We start from the raw sequence: 23,030 nt of genomic DNA on the forward strand, positions 1-23,030 counted from the left end.
ATGAACTACCAGCGCTATCGAAAAAGGACTGTGTGTCCTCCACACCAACTGCATGGCTACAGCATCACAACTCAATCCCAAAATAACATGTGGACCAATGAGAGACAGTTACTAGGGGACGTGCATTTTATGAAAACAACTTTCTAACTTAACGTCTCACACTCGTTTCTTTAAAATGACGCTAATGTTCAAAGGATGACTTGCATACTTTAAACGTGAACTAATTCAACCTTGTTCGAGATAAAACCTCTAGTTTTTGGCATCTTGGGGAAGCATAAATGTGCTAATTTATCTGACATGTCTACAAAACCTAAATAATCAGCCATCAGGGCATTTTTAGGGGTGTGTACGTGTGTGTTCGTGCACAAGTATGCGACTCATCCAACCTAAAGGGTTCTTAGTTATGTGCTGAGCAAGTACATAAATAGATTTGGAGGAGGAGCCCCATTATTAAGGGGGTTCCACTCTTGACAGATGTCATGGCAACGTCATAAATAGCAGGCCCGAGATAGAACCTGAGCTGGTATTGGTTTACAAAGCCAGGAAAATAAACAAGAGAGGATTTAACAGTGACAGAAAATATAAAAAGGGTGGGAGAGAGGTAGAACACAGGACACATAAAGAGCGAGGGTTAAATGTGCTTGGACAACTGACACAGGACATAAACAGCTTGAAAACACGTCAGAGAGCTGAGAGTTAGTAATAAATGGGTCATGAAACACTAAAACACATTTCTCGAGACTTGCATTAGATGATGCCTTAGTTTTTTTGGGGGAGAATTGAGAGTTGTTGTGCCCATCTATGCAGCTTTCAGACCTTTTTACACATTTCAAAATTGTGATAACAATTGACATATAAACAAGTACGTCCAGTACGTGCCAGAGTCTCACCCAAGAACCCTGAACTAGAGTATAACAAACTGTGCTTTCTTCTCCCCAGCATGATGGATGTGCAGATAAAAAAGACTAAAGGTGACAGCCAGCTCCAAAAGACACATGATACTGACCCCACCGTTAACTGCAACAAGCTTTTATGCAACCCGCTATATTTCTCATGGGTAACCGTAAGATGTTAAGGCTATTAGATACTTTTAACAAAAATCAACCTGGGAAATTACAATGGTTTTAAATGAAAATCATCAAGTAAATTACAATAAAAAACATTATCAACTGACTAAATTGCAACTATTTGAAATTAAACCAAAAGATCAGTTAGCAGTGAAAAATATGGACTTGTAAAATACAAAAATGGTAAACCCTTCACTGCTTATATTCATGATAAATTTCACTTCCCCTAAAGAAAGCCTTTTCCCAGTTCATGCACATGCCACAGTATTTCAGAGAGGAAATTTGATTTAATGGTTACTGTTTATGAAGGCTATAATTTTGTGCTTCAGCTAATGGTAAAATGGATTTTCCACCTCCATTCTGTCTGTATATAATACGCTGGTATATAATATATAAGTCGCTGTGTATAAGTCGCTGGTTATTAATAAATACTTCTTGGAGAATCTGAAAGATATTTTTATATCTTCTACAAGACAAAATAACTGAATTTACTAAAATTATCCTGTACAACTATACATGCCATTGGTTCTTAATATTATAATATTATGTTTTGCCTCCTTTGTATCAGACTGTTTGTAGTAGTTTGTTATATTTATGTATGAGTCTCTGGTTTGCCTTGAAGCTGCTTACTGAAAGTCCTATGCTCTGCATTTGACTTCATCCCCAAAGTATCTCAATGATGTTGTAATCCAGCTTTGGACAATGGAAAGACTCATGCACACAATCACAAAGTCTGCAAACACCCATTGATGCTCAAGCAGGCAACATCAAAGGTACATAAAAATTGAAACATGAAAATTTAAGTTATTACTGTTATTTCTTTCATTTTTAACACTTCGCCACTTTTATTTTTTTAAATGGCACACTGCATAGATTCGGCAAGAGCTACAGGTATGTCAACTTACGAAAACCTTACACAGACAGACCTAGTTTAGCTGAACTCACCCTGATGACTTCGGGCGTCTGTTGAATGAGAAGTGTTGAGCCTGTGTCCCTCACAGTAGAAACAGGTGTTAGTATGGCAGCAGGTGCACTTGAGGGTGTTGGTGTAGGTGGAGGTGTAGGTGCAGTCTCAGACGAAGGCACAGGAAGTGGAAGCGGAGCCACCTCTGCTTTAGTGCTGGCCAGCGTGTCCTGGAGAAGACGCATGACCTCTCGTTCCTTAGACTGAGTTCCTCTCCCAGCTCCACTCTCCACCAGCTCCTGAGCAAAGCTCTCAATGCTCTCAAGAATCCTGAGCAGCAGAGCTCCATCGTCCTCCTCAGCGGCCTCAACCCCTGGCTCGGGTGGCTTGACCACCGAGGGTCTAGACAAACACACCACGGGTAGATCTTTAGCCACTGAGTTACCAATTAAATGCTGGGGGGAACCTGTCTGCTGGGCACAGTTTTTAAGTTTAGGGGGCAGTGGAGGCTCCTTTTGCATGTTCTGGGAAAGACACTCCAGGTCCATCAAAAGTTTATCAATGTCATCACCTCCCCCTTTATTAATGTGTGAGATTGACCTTGAGAACAGTCTGGAATCTGTGCTTTTTGGCAAGTACATCTGGTTGACAGTTGAGTCGTTTTTAGGCTTGAACACAGTTCCGTTTCTGCTAAGCTCATGGAGTTTATCTGAAACACCACCACTAAGCTCAGAGTAGCCAGTGGTTCTTTTGGAGTAAGGTCTGGGCTCTGAAAGACTACAGCTGTGCTTCCCATCCCCTTTAACTGCCCTGTCAGGCATCCTTCCCACATCTGAATCCTCCTCCTCGATATACAGAGCCTCCATGGCATCCTTACAGAGACTTTCGCTACTGCTAGACAAAAGAGAGTTTGTGGAAGAGAATGTGTCCGGTCGGCTGGTTGAAACCGTGTGGTGGCAGTTGAAAGGTGTTGAACCGCTACTGGAAGCTGAAGTTAGACTGCCATGTGGGAACCCATTAGTTGATGAAGGTGTACGTGCTGATAAACCAGGGAGGCTCTGAATGGCTTTCACGTTGCATACAAGATCCCTAGAGCTATCTGGAGGTTCAGACTGGGAGGGTTTAGTCCGAGGCTTCGTGGGCGGAGGAGACTGAACAACGTCCTCGTATCGCGGAGGTTGCTCATTGCCAAAAATAGGGGAGAAGGGGATTTGTTGCAGCCCGTGTATACTGTTAACTAGTTCGGCAAGCTCACTGTGCTCCTGCCTCACAGTTTGCCCCTGTTCCAGCTCAAGAGGAAGCCTCTTCAAATAGTTGGAAAGACGAGCCATCACATTTTTATAAATGGCTTCAGGATTCCCAGAGTCATCGCTGCTTCCCCCCATTGACTTTCTTTTGATGCACTGTTTGATGATGTCCGTGCACTTCTTCAGATCTTCAGAGCACTTGAGGAGAATGTCCAGACAGGCTTTAATGTCTTCTCCTGATGCACTGCTGTCAGCCTTGGTCTTCTCAAGTATGCGGGTAATTAGGTTCTCCTCTGTGAGGCTATTCAGGTAGAGCGTGGCTACATTGTTTAGGTTCTGCTCCAGGGATGCGCTGCGACTCAGCTTATGCTCTTCGAGTACAGATTTCTGAAACAGGCCAAATGGAGGACAGTTCTCATCATTGCCTGTGAACTGGCCATAGATTATGTCTAGATCAGTGGATCTCCTGCTGAAGGAGTCTGGCCGAACCTTACGGCCCTTTCTGAAAGTCACATGACTGGCGGAGTACTTAATCTTTTCAAATGAAAATTCCTTGATTTTCCCGCTGGCCAGGTTAATGGCTTCCCCTGTAATATCCTTGAGGCTTGCTGAGCTTTGGATGGCAGATCCTTTCTTGACTCTGGGGACGACCTGGTGGTAGTCGTCACAGAAGGCCCCAGACACGGTGTTGCCGTTCTCCAATGTTTTAGACTCAAGAATAGAGATGGGCTGGTCAGAACAGTTTCTGGATATGGGGGTATCAAGAACTTCAGCACAAGTGCTGCGGTGAGCCACTGTGCAGTTCAGTCCATGTTTTAGTGCACCACAGGGTCCATTACAGTAGTGTACAGTGTGTTGGACACGACGGTCTATTACAACGCTGTTGTAACAGTTTATGCTACTGACGACTATGCGATAGGTAGCCGCCATGGTCTTTGTTTATTCATAAATCTTAAAGTCTGTTATGTGATGATATAATGCTAGCCAACTAAAAAAAAAAAAATGCTATGAAGACACATTTATATAAAAATGTCAAAGTACATCAATCCTAAAAAGCAAATAAAATGTGCTTTGCTTAGCCTTAACTGCTGCTTGAGCTGATTCCAAGGAAAAAAAAGATTTCCATACCAATCATTCACCGGTGCCCCATAGTTAAAGGGAAGTTGCACTATAATATTTAGTGGCAAAACTATCCATTCCTTAGCATGGGCCCCAATGGCCTAATGATAGGCCTGTGTGCAGTGCTCCAGATCATCCCCCCTGTGAACAGCCGAGGCCTGTGGGCATGAAGAAGTCCTCTGAGTTCCTCTCCAAAGCCACAGCATACAGCCCACCTGGTGACAGCCTTCCGCTGATGTGTTCAGCAGATGTTCAACCCTCTCTTTCTTTATCTTGCTTTACCGGCCTGAATCAGATGTTTAAGAGTCCAATGTGAAAGCCACCTGTGAGTAAAAAGACAGAAGTGGGTTAGGGGAGAAAGAAGGCACTTATTTAGATCAATCGAAATGCAGAAAGTCTATGAGACCTATATGCTGCCGCATGTTTGGGCTGACTGCGTAAGCTATAAACAACACTGAACTAACGGCCTCTATGCAAGTAGTCTACAACCACATACATGTTGCTCTTCTTCAGAGAACACAAGGGGAATGCTAGAAGGTTGTTTCTGCTTCAGGGTGAAGTATATTACATTTTATTATATTTTATAAAATTATATTTACATTTATGCATTTGGCAGATACTTTTATCCACAGCGACTTACATTCCATTCAAGCTATACATTTTTTCAATTCATGCATTCCTTGGGAATCGAATCCAATTTTTTGGGAAACTGAGGGCCAGATGTACGTACATTTGCGAACGCAGCGTTAATAGCGACATGGCCAAGACGCAGAAAGCGCTTGATGTGAAGTCGACAGTGTGCTTGTTATGTACCAAACCTGCAGTTCATCAGGTAATCAGCGCCTGTCCCCACCCACTATACTGTACATTGCGCGTATTTAAACGCGCAATTGAATGGGCCTCCTCCTCTCACTGCTGATGCTGTGACTGTTTGAAATGATCCTGATGCCAATAATTGTAATGTAGCGAGGAGTTTAACAACTGCTGGAATGGAACTTGAACGCTGAGTCGGAGATTCTATGTCATCTTTGATTTCTTCCAGTAACTGTAATATTGTGTAGCTGCGTAATCTGTAACGCTTAATGATTTCGTTTTCACTCAACTGAAAAAGTGTGATTCTTGTGGCAAAAATCTTTTCAGCTCGTCTCCTTAGCCTATGTCTTCGTCTTGCTCGGATTACTGCTGCCATTTCAACAGGGGGCATATGCCAGGAAACCCACTTCCTAAGTTACACCTGCTTTTAAGAGGCGGAGAATTTTCAGCGCAAAATAGAGGCGCGCTTTCACCGGCTTTTTCTGTACATAACGCAGAATACATAATTACGCGCAGTTTACGCTTCCCATCCCATCTCTTTATGTGACACTCCCACTTTCCCCTTGACCATCCCATGAATGAATATGCATGACACGAAAAGCGCATTTTGCCATTTTCAGTTCCCGCGACAGGCAGTCTGCGCTTTCATCTCGGTGCGTCCCGTTCGTACATACCTCGCCATGGTTTTATGGTTTATGGTGTTCACTTTGTGAAACAAATACGCCTGAAGTGGGCGCAAAAGCGTTAGTACATCTGCCCCAGAGTATTTTGTAAGACAAAACAGTAACAACAACAACAACAAACAGTTAATTGGAATAATTGTTTTATCACTGAAGAGGTCACAAAAGAAAAAGATTGATGTACAGTTTTGACAGCACAATTAAGGCAGTATCTTTAATGGTGGTTAAAAGCGATCATAATTAAATGTTACCATCACATTTAATTGTTCTTGCTTAATCTGTTTAACATCTCTCTTTATTAGTTAATGAGCATGTTACCCTTTTAACTTCTCTTTGGTACATATAATCCACATGAAAATGTTGAAAACTACAAAATGCATATAAGAGTCAGCCAGCAGTAAACCACAAACTATCAAACAAATACGAACCGAAAAATAAAATGTAGTGCAGTAATGCCTAATGCTGGTATGCGGTTATAAAAAAAAAAACTAAGCTTCAGGCATTTTAAGTCTCCTGTGTTATTAAATTTAGTTCTTAAGCCATCTTCAAAGGGGCCACATCACTGGAAGCTGTTAAAGAGCTTGTGATGAAAGTACACAGACACTCTATTAGCTTTCTTTGACAACACACCGCGCTCTGCCTCTCTTCCCTATAAAGTGTGTTTACTCAAGACAGAGCTGTTCAAATACACAGATTCCATAATTGAACAGTTGTACTTATAGCATAGGTTTAATACTGAATCATTCCCGAGGAAAGGAACTAACTTTCCCTTATTGCTCTGATGACAGATTTTTTAAAGTCTATTATTGGAGACCAACACTAGCCAACAACAAACTTCCTGCTTCTATGAGCTACTAAAATCTTGTAAACTTAACTGTACTAAAGTACTTTTTTTACACAAACATTTAGTCCATCCCTTTAACAGGTAAAAGTTTTCAAAATTTCTCCTTCAGTCCATAGAAAAATTACATCATGGATTTGGAGTGACATAAATAATAATTTTATGTCTCTATTGCTCACTCTCCCTCTCTTTAATGATAATTAATGAACAGATGAGTCATTATGAGGCTGGACTGGAGAATTTTTTTTTTTTATATACTTGAGCTCATTATTAGCATGTCTCAACCAAATTTGTTCTCCACGACCAAAGCAATACGCTCCTTTATTCTCCAATTCGTTTTATTCCTTTGAATTTATTTCTCACTCCTTCTGGCCCTTTTGTTTTTCTACCATTTTTTCTTTCTCTCACAGCAGGCCTCATTAAAGCCTTGTCTTCTCTGTGTCTCAGCAGAGTAACAACAGAGAACGAGTCTCCAGGATGTCCACCACAACCTCACCTCATATAAACTCTGACTATGGCCACGCATGACATTTAAAGCAGTATAATCTGTGTCCACAATATAGCCTCGTAAATGCATTACACTTCTGTATTTCCTCACAATATCGGAAAAACATTCAGAGAGTGAGATTTACAGGGACAACCCACACTGTTTGCAATGGACTGGTCCTGCTTGCCCAGCCAATTACTCAAAAAGCTGTTGTTGGGTGGGAGAAGAGAACATTACAATGACAGTCACTGCCTTTTACAAAAATACGAAGTACAGCTATGAAATGCAAAAAACAACAGTCATCCAGCATCCAGCTTCAGGATGCCAGGATTTACTTCTGGAAGTCATGAAACTTGCATGAAACAGTTTTCCCTTTTTAGTAACATACTTATTTGAGAGGAAATTACATTTCCTTGCTGTCCCTTATCTGCCATAAGTTAAGAGACACTGTGGTATGAAATACAATAAGCAATGGAAATCTCCAATAGTTAACAAAGCTAAATTAATACTTAATACTAATAAAAAAATCAAATAAATGAATCAGTTCTGAATCAGTGGTTCCCAACCAGGGAGACTGGGCCCACTGTGAAATGGGCCTCAAGATTATTTAATTACAAATCAAAATGACAAATTATCAAAATTATTTCATTACTGTAGTACACTACTGTTCAAATGAAGTCACTGGATGCAGTGGATGCAAGGATGCAATAAATTGAGAAAGAAATTTATAAATGGTACAACATATTTATATTTAAATTTTAAAATAAATGTTTCTTTTGAACTTTCTAATCATCAACTCAACACTTCTTTAAGAAGCACAAGTGTTTTCAACATTTCAACAAAATATTTCTTGAGCACAAAATCAGCATGTTAGAATGATTCTGATAGATGTGACACTGAAGACTGAAGTAATCATAGCCTAATGACTTCTGATAATTCAGCTTTGTAATCACAGGAATAAATTACATTTTAAAATTTTTATCTTAAATTGTAATAATATTTCACAATTTTACTGTTTGAATTTTTGAAAGCGTTTAAATTTGCTGCAACATTAATAACATGGCAGCAAGATCTATTGGGAAGCATTCAAATTTGGAGCAGGATTCTGTTATAAACCACACATATCAGATCAAACAGCGCTGACGTGGAAACCAGGAGAAACATTAGGGGCTTTCGCAATGGGTAGCCTAGCTATAGGAACTTAGTTATAGGAAGTAGCCACCAGGGTGGTTCCCTGAGAGCTAAATGTTCCCCTAGGCCCATTTTCCTGGTTGCATTCGCACTGCCAGCAGGTGTGCCATGACCGAAGTTATAGAAGGCGTTTCAGTACACAAATCCCCAACATTCACCATAGATTTAATGTAGTAACACTAACTGTAACCATGGCATTGTGGCAGAAATAGAAGAATTTCTTTCCTCTTCTTTTACATTATTCATCTCAAGGCTCGTACAGCCTTTTGAGAGTGAAATTCAAGCACTTTTCAAGGGCTTTCAAGTGCTTCACACTTTTTCCGTCACTCTAAATTTTATCCAATTTTCATGTTATTTTTAATGTGATGATTTGTACAACTAAAAGCTCAAATGTAGGAAAACTAACACTTTGTGGCAAAACAAAGCACTTTTATTTTAAAAAAAGACATGAAATTACCCCTATATCCAGTAGATGAAAACACACAAAAACACAAAATTCCTAATGTAAACTGAGATTCCCCCAGAGATGCATGGGCACCCTTGACTTTCCATTGCCAAAGCTCAGTACAGACACACTTAAGTTGTTTATCGTAGAAGGTAACACTCTTGAGCTTCAGTGTCCCCAAGCAGAGCCTCTCAATAACATAGTCTGCTTTCAAAGTGCTTTGACGTAGCTGGTTGTCAAGTCGGACTGAACTCAATATGACAGGAAGAGTGTGGACCGTAGCAAAGAGACGGCTTTTTAATGACAATTTAATAGGCTGATAAACACATGATCCTGCTCTCTATAATTTGCCAGCCGTTTCTATTTCCAGGCCGGTGGGGGTTAAAGCAGAAGCCTTCACACCTTCACATCACTCAGTCAGTGCGGACGCCCATACAAACATCTTATATGTCTGATGGGAGTCTTCTTACAGCATAGGACCTCCCTGGTTAGTTGGTATGGGATGGCTAATGTTGTATAGAAATTGAGATGAATGTTCCTAGAAGATTATGTTTGTATTGTCAGGCAACAGTCTTTATCTCAGCTTAATGTTGTAATTAGCATGCAGAGATTGTTATGGAGAAAGCAGCGCATGAAACGCAAACACACACTGTTTGGAGAGCAAGACAACATCCACCCACATTTTTGAGACTCGCTCTACTGGCAGGAGCAGGAGGAACGAGGATGCAGCAGCCTCATTATCTTTCTCCTCTCGGTGCTTTAATGGCATGCATTCGTTCCATGTTTAATTACACTGTAGCAGTCACGCTGAGAAGTCGCACCCGTGTCCTGTCACATCTGACAGTGCTTTTCAATTTAGTGTCAAGACTCTGGGCTATACGATGTTGTCAGCTTTAAAAAAGATTCCTAGAAATAACACCCCCAACATACTATCCTCAAAAAGAAAACAGATTTTCTTGTTATTTTTGCCAGGTAGAGCAATAAATCACGACGTGCTGGTCTGCTTATATTTGGCCCAATTAAGAGTTGAGGGATGAAGAACTGATATACAGTACAGCTCATTAAGGAATCCCTGAAACCGAAAAAGTTTCCCTTTGGAAGGTAAATTGGGAGTTTGTGTGAGCCCTCGCTTGTTAGTGGTCAGGCTCGGTCTTGTCACTCTGCACAAGCTGCCAAAGGGAGGCATGCCGCGAGCTTTGTTTGTCTCAGCTTGAGTAATGACTTTCAAAAGCTGTCGCTGCAAGAGAGAACCTGACCCCAGTGACAACAAAACATTAATAAAGGAAGGATTACACGCTCACTGGCTACTAACTCCTTCACACGGTGACCAGGATGCACATTTAACCCTTCAGAGCCGCAAGGGGGAAAGCGAGAAGGACGTCACAAAAGGAGGGTAAACACGGATGTTTTACAAACTGAAGATAACAATTCAGTGAAATGTTGTAAAATTGACATGAAATGGTTAATTCATATTCAGAGTGAGAGATTGGGAATGGAAGGGAGTGCAGCATACAATTATCAAAGAAGAGAAAGCAGGCCTGAATCAATTTCATTATCACGATGACTATTATACAAATTGCCTGGTTTTATTTTTTAAACTACCACACACATAAATGTACTATACAACAAAACTAAATGAGAAACAAAACAAACAAACTAAATGAGAAACAAAACAAACAAACAAAAAGCAAGCCAAAAGCATATTTATATGGAAGATTTACTATGATTTAAGTAGGACATCAAATCATACCTGGATCCTTGTTGGTCTTTGAACAACATGCTTATCAATAATTAGATTTTAGGGTAAGTTCTTATCAGACATTCTTATTAACCTACCATTTCCCTCTGATTTTAAATGTCGTAAAGGTGGACGAAAAACGTTCCTGGACCAAAAAACAAAACAAAACAAAAAGAACCAGGGTTGTGTGTTATTTAGAATTGAATCGAGAATGTCTTTTAAAATAAAATTAATTTCCTGAATTGAATTAAGGTAGCAAAGAGGATGCAGATTTTGAATGATGCGGAATTACCTTTTTACAAAACTAGAAGACAATTCTGAATACTGGTTTGAAGCCTTGTTAAAGTTTAAAGGTTTATAGACCCTATGGATATACAGTATAGAATGGCAGACATACTATATAGAATGATAGAAACACTACCATTCAAAGGTTTGGGGTCAAAATATATATTTTTTATGATTTTGAAAAGTCTTTTATGCTCACAAAGGCTGCATTTACATACAAATACACAAAAAAACTGTAATATTGTTGAATATTACTACAATTTAAATAAAAATGTTCTATTGTAATATACATTTAAAATGTAATTTATTTCTGTGATGGTAAGGCTGAATTTTCAGCATCATTACTTCAGTGTCACATGATACTTCAGAAATCATTCTAATATGATGATTTGCTGCTCAAGAAACATTTCTTATTATTATTAATGTTGAAAACAGTTGTGCTGCTTAATGTATTAATTATATTAATAGCTTTATGGTCACTTTGATCATATTAATGAATCATTGCTAAATCTTTTACCAATTTTATTTTTAAATAATTAATGGTAGTGTAAATACAAAGGATAGAACAATAGAGCACCTCCTACTTGGTAATATTAAAACTCACACTTAATAATAACAAAATGTCACACTTGTTATTTTTCATTTCTTACAGTATAGTCTAAAAACCAATTGACCTAATTCTACAATCCAGTTTTTCCTCCAAAATGTTTTCCAAAGCTCTCTTTGGGAGCATGAATACACCCCAAAAGAGAGACAGAGAGATTATAGATTGTACTCCAAATTTTTGTTGCAGCAAGAGGAAACCAGAAGTTAGTAATTAAATCTTAATTAGAGTTTATTGTTTTGAAACCGCACCAATCAGACGGAACAATGAAGCGAACTATTCACATTCGTATGAAGATGTCACAGCATGAATGCCTTACCGACAAAAAAACAGCTAATCAGCAAAGGCCCTTTGCTACAACAAAGAAGCCTCTGGGAGAAAAAAAACACTCAGCACTGATAATCACGATTCAGTGCAACAGCTGCTGCACTAACAGAAATAACTGCATCCACCGTGCATTACTTTCTACTGATTGTAGAAGTGAAGTCAAAGGAGAGGAGATAGAGATACGTGTCCATTTTGTGCAAACTAACAAAATCCATGATATTTTCAATTTACAAGTAAAGGGACCCGGATGACCCCGGCCTCATTCTTTACAGCAGATGTATCATATTGCTTGTTCATCTTTTCATTCTATTCCATTCCTGCTCTTTTGCACTTACTCTCATTCTTCACACAACCTCATTTGGGCACTCCAACAGAATTTAGAAATGGTGAGCAGAAGCTTTTGACAGGGATCCCAGACAGCATTGGAACAGAGCCACTGGCCCAAGCAGACATTTACATTATGCATTCGGTGACTTAATGTGCATTTAAGGCAAGCATGATGGTACTTCTTGGGGAAAAGAACCAAAGCTTCAAACGGAGAGGAGACACATGGGAGAGAGGCACCAAACAAAAAGTGAGTGACAGTACAGTGAATGCAAGACACAATAACAAGAAAAAGGCATCAGAGGAAAGAGTGCTTTGTAACTCTTACAGGGCCCTATCCAGTCACGACTTGATAAGAAAATCCAGGACAGGACATTTCGTCAACTCCTTGGTTAAATTAATACTTTTATTCAGCATAGATGCATTAAATCGATCAAAAGTGACATCAAAACTTCGACATGTTACAAAAGAGCTCCAATTCAAATAAATGCTGTTCTTTTGAACTTTCAATTAATCAAAGAATGTATCAGTTTCCACAAAAATATTAAGCAGCACAAATGTTTTCTACATTGGTAAATGTTACTTGAGCAGCAAATCAGCATTTTAGAATGATTTCTGAAGACTGGAGTAATGATGCTGGAAATTCAGCTTTGCCATCACAGGAATAAATTACATTTTAAAATGTGTTATATTAGAAAACAGTTAATTAAAATTGTAATATTTAAAAATATTACTGTTTTTACTGTATTTTTAATCAAAAAAATGCAGCCTTAGTGACCATAAGAGACTTCTTTCAAAAACAATAAAATGTAGTAGTGTTTCAATCATTCTAAATATCTTTTACACTGCTAATAGCTTTGAATGCAGCCTTGGTGTAATTGTTATGCCTGGATAGGACCCAATGTTAGAGAAATACTCAGAATGCCCTCTGCTACCATGCAGGCATGAGCTAGACGGGTATAGTTATCATAGTAAAGTCCAGAGCAGAATAATTCAAGTCTGCGGATCAAACAATCTTCACCTCTGAGCCCTGGTGAGCACATTATAAATGTAAAAAGCCTTCAGAGCTTATGAAGTCAAAACTAGTGCTGATATATCTCCACATTTACTACGTGAGTGGACTGTAAATGAAGTCAATAGTTAGCTCTTACAAAGCTCCATCAGATGCCATCTATCAATAAACTGCATTAGTTGCATGAATGGTTTTAAGGCATTGGTTTTATATCTAGAGACATTTAACACACTAGCTCATTGCTGCATTCTCATTTGAAGCTCTGCAGTACTTGTACCATAGACTGTAAAAAAAGACTTGTACACAGTGGCCCCAAAAAGTATTTGAACACTTAAGCCACAGTTGAAACTGTATGAAGCTCATTCCATCATCTGGAGACTGAGACTGCAACCGGACCCATGCAAAAACAAGGATACATATCGGAAGGACATTACATGTAATCACGCTATGCTGACGTTGTTAACATTAACAATTTGAGAACAAATTTGCACGGTTTTGCGTGATATGATAAACGATTGTTATATTTAATCAGCGCGATTACTGCAATGTCAGAACCAGAACAAAAGTGGATGTTACTTGCTTGTTCAGATGACATTTTCCGGTGAAAACTATTATGTTGGTCATACTTCCAAAAAGAATAATCTGTGATTCTGAATGCCAGTATCCACACCGGCACGGTGACTGACAGCTGCACACTCTCCTCAAACATTGTGTTCATCCGCACTGTGCCGTGTCGAAGTAGCCCACAACTCACGTAAAGTTAATAATTCCACGAATAACTGCAATTGCAGATTTCGAACAGAGATGGCGACAAAGAGGAAAAACTGCGGACTGCAGCTTTAAAGGGATACTCCACTTTTTTTTGGAAATAGGCTCATTTTCCAGAGTTAAACTGTTGAGTTTTACCGTTTTTGAATCCATTTAGCCGATCTCCGGTTCTGGCGGTACCACTTTTAGCATAGCTTAGCATACATCATTGAAGTGGACAAGACCATTAGCATTTCTAAAAAAAAAAAAAAAAGACCAAAGAGTTTCGATATTTTTCCTATTTAAAACTTGACTCTTCTGTAGTTACATCGTGCACTAAGACCGACGGAAAATGTAAAGTTGCGATTTTCTAGGCTGATATGGCTATGAACTATACTCTCATTCCTGCGTAATAATCAAGAAACTTTACTGCCGTACCATGAGTGCAGCAGGCGTAATGATATGACGCAGCGCCTGAAAATAGTTCCGTTGTGTTGACGGAAGGTAGCCTATTTTCAGGCATTGCATTGCTAAAAATCACTTTGAAGTCAGTTCCTTAAAAGTCACTGCATAGGGACTCAAAGTTAGTTTTGAGAAAAGCTCTATGATGTCACGGATTCATACAACCTCACTCGTACCAATTTGTACGATTTTTGCTAAATTCGTATGAATTCGTGCGAATGACCTACTCCTGACCCCGCCCCTTAACCTACCCATCACGTGGGTTTAGACAATTCGTACGAATTAACCACCTTTTAATCACTCGTACGAATTGGTCGTGAGATAGCGTTGGACATTCTTTAGACATTCTTTAGACATTTTAAGTGCGGCTTAAGTGTCCAAATGCAATTTGGGCACACTGTATTCACATATTTAAAGGAGTCATAATGTGCAATTTTCACTTTTCCATGAGAATCAATGTATGTTATGATTGACTAACGATTATACATTGGCCGGGATGCCGATATTCAAAAGTGAAGCGTTTGTTTACCCCAGGGTTCTTAAACTAGCCAACGTGCACGCGCACTCAAATACGAGATTTCAATTTCTCCCCCGACTTGACGTCAAGACGGGGCCGGATATACCATATATGGACACCGCAGAGGAGGCCCGCCCTGCCCCTCTCCCCATCATATTCAGTCAAGAAAGATGCAGAAACGTACTAGTGCACACATGAGTTGCTCTGTGGTTGACTGTCATAATCCACATTCTAATGTTTTTTCTTTACCCAAAACTGACCAAACTACAAGGGACAAGTGGATGAAATTTATTTTTAATGACGCTGTTCCAACAACCATCTCAACTTGCTCAACGTTAGGTGCCTGCGCTAAACATTTCACAAAAGAATCTTTTACAAATTTGGGGCAATATCAGGCGAAGCTGGCATCGAAGCTACGTTTGGGAAAAGGTGCCATTCCAACAATCAGGGACTTGCCTGAATTTGAAACGGCAAGACTGTGTTTTTATTATTACTATATTTTGTGTAACAAACAGCAGCTAACTACTAATGCGGAACTTGTATGTGATAAGGATAGATAAATTTAAAAAACAGTCAAGAATTAATAAACAAAGAAAAACATAACGTTACATGTCTGCAGATGAAAATTATTAAATATCTAAAAAACCACAACGTCAAAAAAGGCAAAAACAACACATTATAGCAAACGTTAATCTCTATAACCACTGTAAGCTGAAAATAAAGTAGACTAAATCTCTGTTAATGTAATCTACATTAAATTAAAGCTAAACTTATGTGGGAGAAAATAGAAAAAAAAACGTTTTAGCTCGTTACTGATGTTAATGTATGTCTCAGTCAAAAAAATTGTCTTTACCATTCAGAGACATGTTGATGTAGACGTCCTTCAATTGACTGTTGTTCCTCTTCCGTTTCCAGCTCTGGTTCAGAGTCTGGCTCAAACATATACGGTTGAATCCCGTAGGTCGCGGCCAGGTCGGGTTCATTAACAACTTGCGCCATGATCTCTTTTTGGAATGATAGGCTGAAGTTACCTGCGGTGTCAAGCCCCCTCCTTCCTGCCACCAATCAACGCGCCCCTCATTTGCATTATTAAAATGACCGTCCACGACAGCCAAAACCTCGCATGAGATCTCGCGAGACAATAATCCATTCAGAAATAAGGGTCAAACGAGCTCTGTGTTTATTTTTTTCCAATTTTTCTTTTTTAGAAGGGCATGAAATGACTATAATAGAGCGTGGGTATCAAAGTTAATACTACATTATGACTCCTTTAATAAACAATTGGATGGGGGTGGAAGAGAAGATCCTGACACAGACTGGCGCCCCGATATTAGTAACTCGAGCCTGGCTCCTATACCGCAGTGCCTCGCCACTTTGGTGACAGTGTAGTATGGCCATCCAACAGAGATGATAGACAGCCACAGGAGAACAGCATACTGATGACACGGTCAACCAGGATAGACACATCAGTGTCCGGTCCGGGAACGCAGAGCAATGCTGACTAACACTCAAGCTCATACCACAAAGGTGCTTTCTGCCGGTCACCACAACTACACCCCTTACCAAACAGACGATGAGGCACCCTGCAGCAGAGGGGTTTGAAGGAAGAGCACTGCTGGTTTTCCCACAGGCTGGAGGGTGAGAAGCAGCGATTGCAGGCAGGTGTTAGTTCTCCAGCTGTCCAGAGAATTTCACAATTTTTCACGGTGACTCAACTTCTGATGAGAAAAAGGGCCACTTCATTGCATGTGTAGCGCATGTCATTTTCTACATCCTGCACTTTCCAGTTTAATTCTCAAATTTCAACTTTAAGATTAACTGAGGGATCCTTAAAGGGATAGTTTAACACAAAATTACGTTTCCTCACTCTCATGTCATTCCAAATCAATGAGACTTTGGTTAATCTTCGAAACACAAATTAAGATATTTTTAATGACACCTGAGAGGTTTCTGTCCCTCCACTGAATGTCAAGACATAAAAGATCACAAAAGTTCATAAAGGCAACGTAAAACGAATCCATATGCATCAAGCAGTTTATCCATGTCTTGTGAATGGATCCGGTCCGATCGCTTTATATGATAAACAGAGTTAATTCAGGCTTTTATTCACATATAAACACACATACATAGAGTGCCTTACATATGGTAAACAAGGATACACAAAGAAGAGTAAATGATTTTCATTTTTGTGAGAACTAAACCTTTAAGGACCAATTAATAATTCAAAAAAAAAATTCAAGTTGAATTTATTTTTATTTCACATTAGTTATCCTCCATTGGAAGATGTTGTGGCTGACATCACAATGTATTCTCCTTGTAACTACTAGAGCGATTTAAAAAACCTTTTTAAAGATGAGATGAACGCTGAAAGGAGACCCATTTCAACATGACAGCTCCTAAAAACCACTATCAGGTACAAACCCTCAGCTGGAGGAAAAACAAGGAATAAAAGAAAAGCCTATTTCCCACTGGATGAAAACCATGAAACTCTCTGAAACCTCAAGCTTTGGAAAAAGTTCTTCCACATGCGTCAAGTGGTTTCACATGGTTAGCAAAAGAGAAAAGAATAAGTATTGAGCCTCATAAATATCTGTTTCACAAAACCACTTTCTTTATTACATAAAGGACACTGAGTGTTCATTGATCACAATTATGTACACCGACCAAACCAGAGATAATACATTATCAATGAGAGTTCATGATTCAAGTTTCATTAATTCAGGAAGGCCAAACTCACTGCATAATGGTAGTTTTTCTTTTCTTTTTTTGCAGAGAACATATTTAATAAGTCCTTAAAAATGTCATCATGGAATTTCCATGTGCAATGTTGTACATTAATCCATAAACCTGTTCAAAAAGAGTCAAGAAGGGCACTAAAATAATAACATTGTAAAATTAGCAGTAGCCAATGGTCATGAAACAAAAGCCTAATTAAAACGATATATTATAAAAACTATTTTTCAGCAGACTTTAGTCTGCAGTTGTTAGGTTATTTCAGTCTATATTTTTGCAAGGACCTCAACCCCCACAAATATGTCCCCTACAAATATTTTATAGGTTAGGCCTGAGGATGTAATTTTTCGCTCGCCCTCGTCTTTCAGACAAACAGGAAGTTTTGTCCACTTTCTTATCTACAAATAAGAATAGTGCTTAAATAGATAAGTTTTCACATGAAGTTGTCTTGGAGAACTTTTCACAGTTTACAGCATGACTACATATCAGCTAGAGGTCATACAGCTGAAAGCTGTTTTAGAATATAACAGTTCAATGGACTGATCTGCTGAAATCCCAACATCTAATGAATAAACGATGATGAGATTAAACACCTGACAATGAGACTGAGAGCTAATGAGGGAATAGGAGATAATGAGAAACATAAGCTCAAAGGTAAACTCTCCATTTTATAACTAAGGGAATGGCGCAGTACATACACTACTGTTTTTTATAAGAAATAAGTCTCTCTTATGCAAGGTTGCTTTTTTTTTAATCAAACAGTAATATTGTGAAATATTATTGCAATTAAAAATTTATCTTAAAATGTAACATTTCTGTGATGGTAAAGCTACATTTTCAGCAGCCATTACTCTAGTCTTCAGTCACATGATCCATGGTCCTTCTAATATGCTGATTTGGTGGCGCGCTCAAGAAACATTTCTTATCATTAACAAACTGTTGTGCTGCTTAATATTTTGTGGAAACCAGGATTCTTTGATGAATAGAAAGTTCAAAAGAACAGCATTTATTTGAAATAGAAAACCTTTTTTACATTATATAAATTTAGTCACTTTTGATCAATTGAATGTGTCCTTGCGGAATAAAAGTATTAATTTCTTTTTTTTTTTTTTAAATTAAAATCCTGACCCCAAACTTTTGAACAGTAGTAGATATGAAAGTAAACTTTGAGTCCTGATCCTGGTGACAGCTGTGTTTGATTCTCATCTGATGTCTCTATATCTCAGTGACAGGCACGTCGGCTCAGCAGAAGTCAAGCCAATGCTGGTCGACTCGACACTGGTGTGTTTGCACTTGAAAAGGGATTAGCAGATAGAGGTGAGAGAGATAGAGAGAATGAGAGTATAACAGAAAAAGGAGAGAGAGGGGAGTGAAAAAATTAAGATGGAAGCAAAGGAGCAAAAGCCTTGGTGCTGTCAGGATGTATTTCACATCCAATGAAAAGAGGCTTAAATGTACTAAGTGTTTGATCACATAACTTTCATATTCCAGACCAACATCCCTTTCTGGGCCCAAAACCCAAACGGTGTACTGATCTTTATTTAACTTTTTAAGAGTTTCCTGATTCATCTATGCTGTCTGACAGTCCATTTAACATCATGGCGCAGAGGTGCGCTATATGAGGCACGGTTGGAAATAATTGCTCCTGACCAACATTTCTTCTCACTGGCAATCAAATACTTGTTTGCCCTCAGTCTGAGTCAGACTCTATTTCTTTAATCTAGCTACAAAAAAAACACAGAAAAGCAGTAGGATGACAGAAGTTAAAAGCCACTTGACCAAGACCAACTGCTGCAAATGGTCCATTAAGAATTCTTTTAATTTTTAATGAACTTTCCATGTCTTTTTTCCAAGTCTTTTTTCCCAAGTCTTTTTTTTTTTTTTAGAATGATGTCACTGGTTTCAGTTGTAAGGCCTCCTAAAGAAAGCATCCACAGGCTATATTTTGATACTGATTCACTCATCACTCATATTTCCACTCATTACGTGTAGCAGAGGCATATATTTGGAGACAAACATGGTCGAATCCAACTCAGCCTATTCAGCCCTGCACTGTTTTAAGGACCTAAATGTGTGGTATGGAAAAACACAAAAGGGAAAGGCAATCACACAACATGATTGGGATTAATGAGAGGGAAAGAACGCACTAAGCGGCCAAAAAAAGAGAGAGGACAAATGAGATGACACCGTAAAGACAAAACGTGTTAAACGGAGCTGAGAGTACTATACACTCAGAACAAAAAAGGTGCACAATGGTACAAATAAAAAACAGATTTGAACCTTTTCAATAATTGTTCCTTTAATGCTACAGGAAAGACCTCTGATGATACTGTTTAGTATAATTGAAAAGAAGGTACATAATTGTTCTCACTTCAAGGGTACAGTAAGTGATAGGCCTATATACTCTAATTGGTAACTGACAGCACTATTAAATTGGCCAAAATATATTTAATAAATGAAGGGGCAGGGGATATGAAAAACAGACAGATTTATTGTGGACCTGCTCATTAGCCACATAAAAAGAAACAGACAACAGGCTAAAGAAGCATTAAATACTCCATCCGCTAAGAACAATATAAAACATAAAGGTACATTTTCTTTGGCATGTTCAAAACGAGAAAGAATGAGTCATGCCTTTTCTTATCCAGCACTTCCTGACGTTTTAGAAGAGCTGGGCCTTATAAGGCTGAGAAGGCTTCTTTTCCTTTCTCCACCAAGCACAGCCTTAATAAATAATCACTCTCTTTGGGGTCGTGTCAACACAGGCCTTACTTAAGTTTGTGTCAGTGCAGAAAGACTGCCTGACACTTCAAAGCAGCTTTGTTCAGCAATCCAAATGTTTTTGCTAAAATAACAAAGACGCCAAAATTCAGCTAGGTCAGGTTACAAGCCGCAGATACAATAAACACAGTTCAGAACGGTTAAACTGCACCATTAACTTCCAACTACAGAAGACTATGATTGCACTATTGTGATCTGATGTGCCAATGTGAGAATTACACTAAATTGGGAACCTAAATAGAAAATGTACACATTATAAATTTGGGAAAATTACAATACAACAGCATCAAAGTCCCATGTGGACATATGGGTCAAATAGATTATATATTTTTCTAAATAGAAATAAAATATAATATCATATAATATAATATACAAACATATAATTTACATCAATTTATGAACTTTCGTTTGTGTAACACGCAGAGAGGTGCTAGTTCAAAAAGGGGTGAGTTTTTATGTAATTCATCCTAATTTGATTTGCTCATGAGATGGCACTTACATCAGTGTTCAAATAACCCAGTGGAGAATTGTTCTGCCACATCAAACTAATGAGAATCAGCCAGTGCATGAACTAAATATGTCCATTCACATGAACACTATGACCCATTCTTTCAGGTCACTGGTCCCGTAAATGAAACGGAGGTACTTTATTCTTCAATAAGAGACTGTTTTCACATCAGCAGATGTTACAGCTCAGTGCTTACTTGCACCAGAATAATAAAGTGACCTAAAGACTGTCCCTCCCAGCCATATCCTGACTTTATTAAACGGAGAGGAGCAACAATAAAAGTCAGCACTCAGCAAAAAAACGACAAACAAATTATTTCCTGATTTGTTGTCATCTACCAGTGTCAACAATAAAATAAAATAAAAAACATCCACAAAAAATCTCATTATGGATTCTGAATTCTATAATCAAAAGTGTTTCATATAAATCAGTTGACTTACTATTACTGATTTTAAATATAAAACACCCTACTTTTGATGTTTACTACAATATAGATCAAATATGTAAAGATGAATAACTTATTCTTATTATACTTTAACTTGTAAAGCTAAACTTGTAAACTCACTCGAATACATTATATGCAACACTTTATGGGAGAAGATGGCCATTTGTGAGCAGTTTTTCTGCAATTCCTGTTTCCACGGTAACATTGATGGATCTTTAGCATTACTGGTAGTTATTCTACCCTGGCAACTCAGCAATTAAACTTTTTTACTTTTTAAGTGGAAATTGCACAGACTTGTGGATTCTGTTAAATTTAAAAAACACAAAGTGTTTTTTTTTTCTGAAACCTGGCTGCGCTCTGTAACAAGAAAGCATTTGGGGAGGAATGTTGGTCAGACACTTGGTGGGGTGAGTAAGGGGCGGTGTGACAGTGAGTAAAAGCGAGAGAGAGAGAGAGAGCGAGAGAGAGCGAGAGAGAGAGAGAGCGAGAGAGAGAGAGAGAGAGCGAGAGCGAGAGCGAGAGCGAGAGCGAGAGCGAGAGCGAGAGCGAGAGAGAGAGAGAGAGAGAGAGAGAGAGAGAGAGAGAGAGAGAGAGAGAGAGAGAGAGAGAGAGAGAGAGAGAGAGAGAAGAAAGCTATGCAAGTGTGTGTAAGCAGAGAGCAGAACTTCTCTGCATCCTGGATCCCTTTTCCACTCTAAATAGTAATCATGTCTGACAGCTGACCTGAATTTGTCTGCATCGCTCCATAGCTGCAGCAAATGTGCAACCATCAACCTCTTCATTACCTGCCCACTTCAGCCATTATAAACCGTACCCATTTTCCAGAAAACGTGTCTCTTTAGACACAACACGTACGCTACTCATTGTATGTTTATACAAGAAAATTGGGGTTATTACCAGGCTATACTCTCTCGTGTACTAGTTCTAGTCAGAACAGTCGACTATTTGATCAATAATAATTGTTCAAAAAATGTAAATACTATTCAAATGAATTCTAATACTATTCAAAGTAAAACTCACAGTTATAACTAAATGCCTTGGGTGGCGTTGTGGAGCGTGTAAACAAGACTCTATTTGATGCCAGAATGTTGTCGTCTGTCTCTGGGCTCAGCAAAGTTTGGAATTACATAGATCAAAAGGATCTTACTAAATGACCTTACTAAACGATATATTGATCAAATGAATCAACATGCCGTGTGCAAACATTGTGAGGTGAAACTGAGTTTTCATAATATCACCAATACAATCTGAAATCATAAGAAATCCAAACACAGCACCAACGTTATTGACCAGTGAGGAAAGACAGCTGTCCATCACCGCATTCACGACTGCAGGTAAGCACCGCTGTACCCCGAGCAAGCCGAGAAGAGAACTTATCTGATAGCAAAATGATTTTGAGACATATGCTTCCTTCAAGTTCCAGTGAGGGAGACAGATTAAGGACTGAAAACATAAAGTGCTGAGAAATGCTTAGCGCACCTTTACCTTTGTGTCCCTGCAACATCTGTGTCGCAGAGCATGTTTTCTCTGCAGCCGGCCTTATAGCTATCAGACTGAGGAGACAACTTTCACACAAGCATGAATATTCTTGTTTTTCTCAACATGAGCATGTGAAACAATATAAACATGATGCAGACTCGAGTGTATACTGTATATTGGGGTGTGAATGTTTAGGCACCTCACGATGTAATCCGATTCCAAAACGATTCTTGATCTACTTTTTTTCCCTCATTATTTACTGACTTGAAAATTG

At 38.8% G+C, this 23,030-nt stretch overlaps 1 protein-coding gene across 2 annotated transcripts in view; it reads right to left on the bottom strand.

The window, feature by feature from the left end:
• ppp2r3a (protein phosphatase 2, regulatory subunit B'', alpha) overlaps positions 1-23,030 on the bottom strand; it is an 81,884-nt gene that overhangs the window by 26,560 nt on the left and 32,294 nt on the right. For both annotated transcript variants that reach the window (XM_056235456.1, XM_056235455.1), the window contains one exon: positions 2,013-4,660. In XM_056235456.1, coding sequence (XP_056091431.1) covers positions 2,013-4,148 — 2,136 coding nt within the window. In that variant the 5' untranslated portion in view covers positions 4,149-4,660. The remainder of the gene's footprint in view (positions 1-2,012; positions 4,661-23,030) is intronic.

This window comes from Rhinichthys klamathensis, unplaced genomic scaffold, assembly GCF_029890125.1.
Source record: "Rhinichthys klamathensis goyatoka isolate OS25496 unplaced genomic scaffold, OSU_Roscu_1.1 h1tg000422l_1, whole genome shotgun sequence".
Lineage (NCBI taxonomy): Eukaryota > Metazoa > Chordata > Actinopteri > Cypriniformes > Leuciscidae > Rhinichthys > Rhinichthys klamathensis.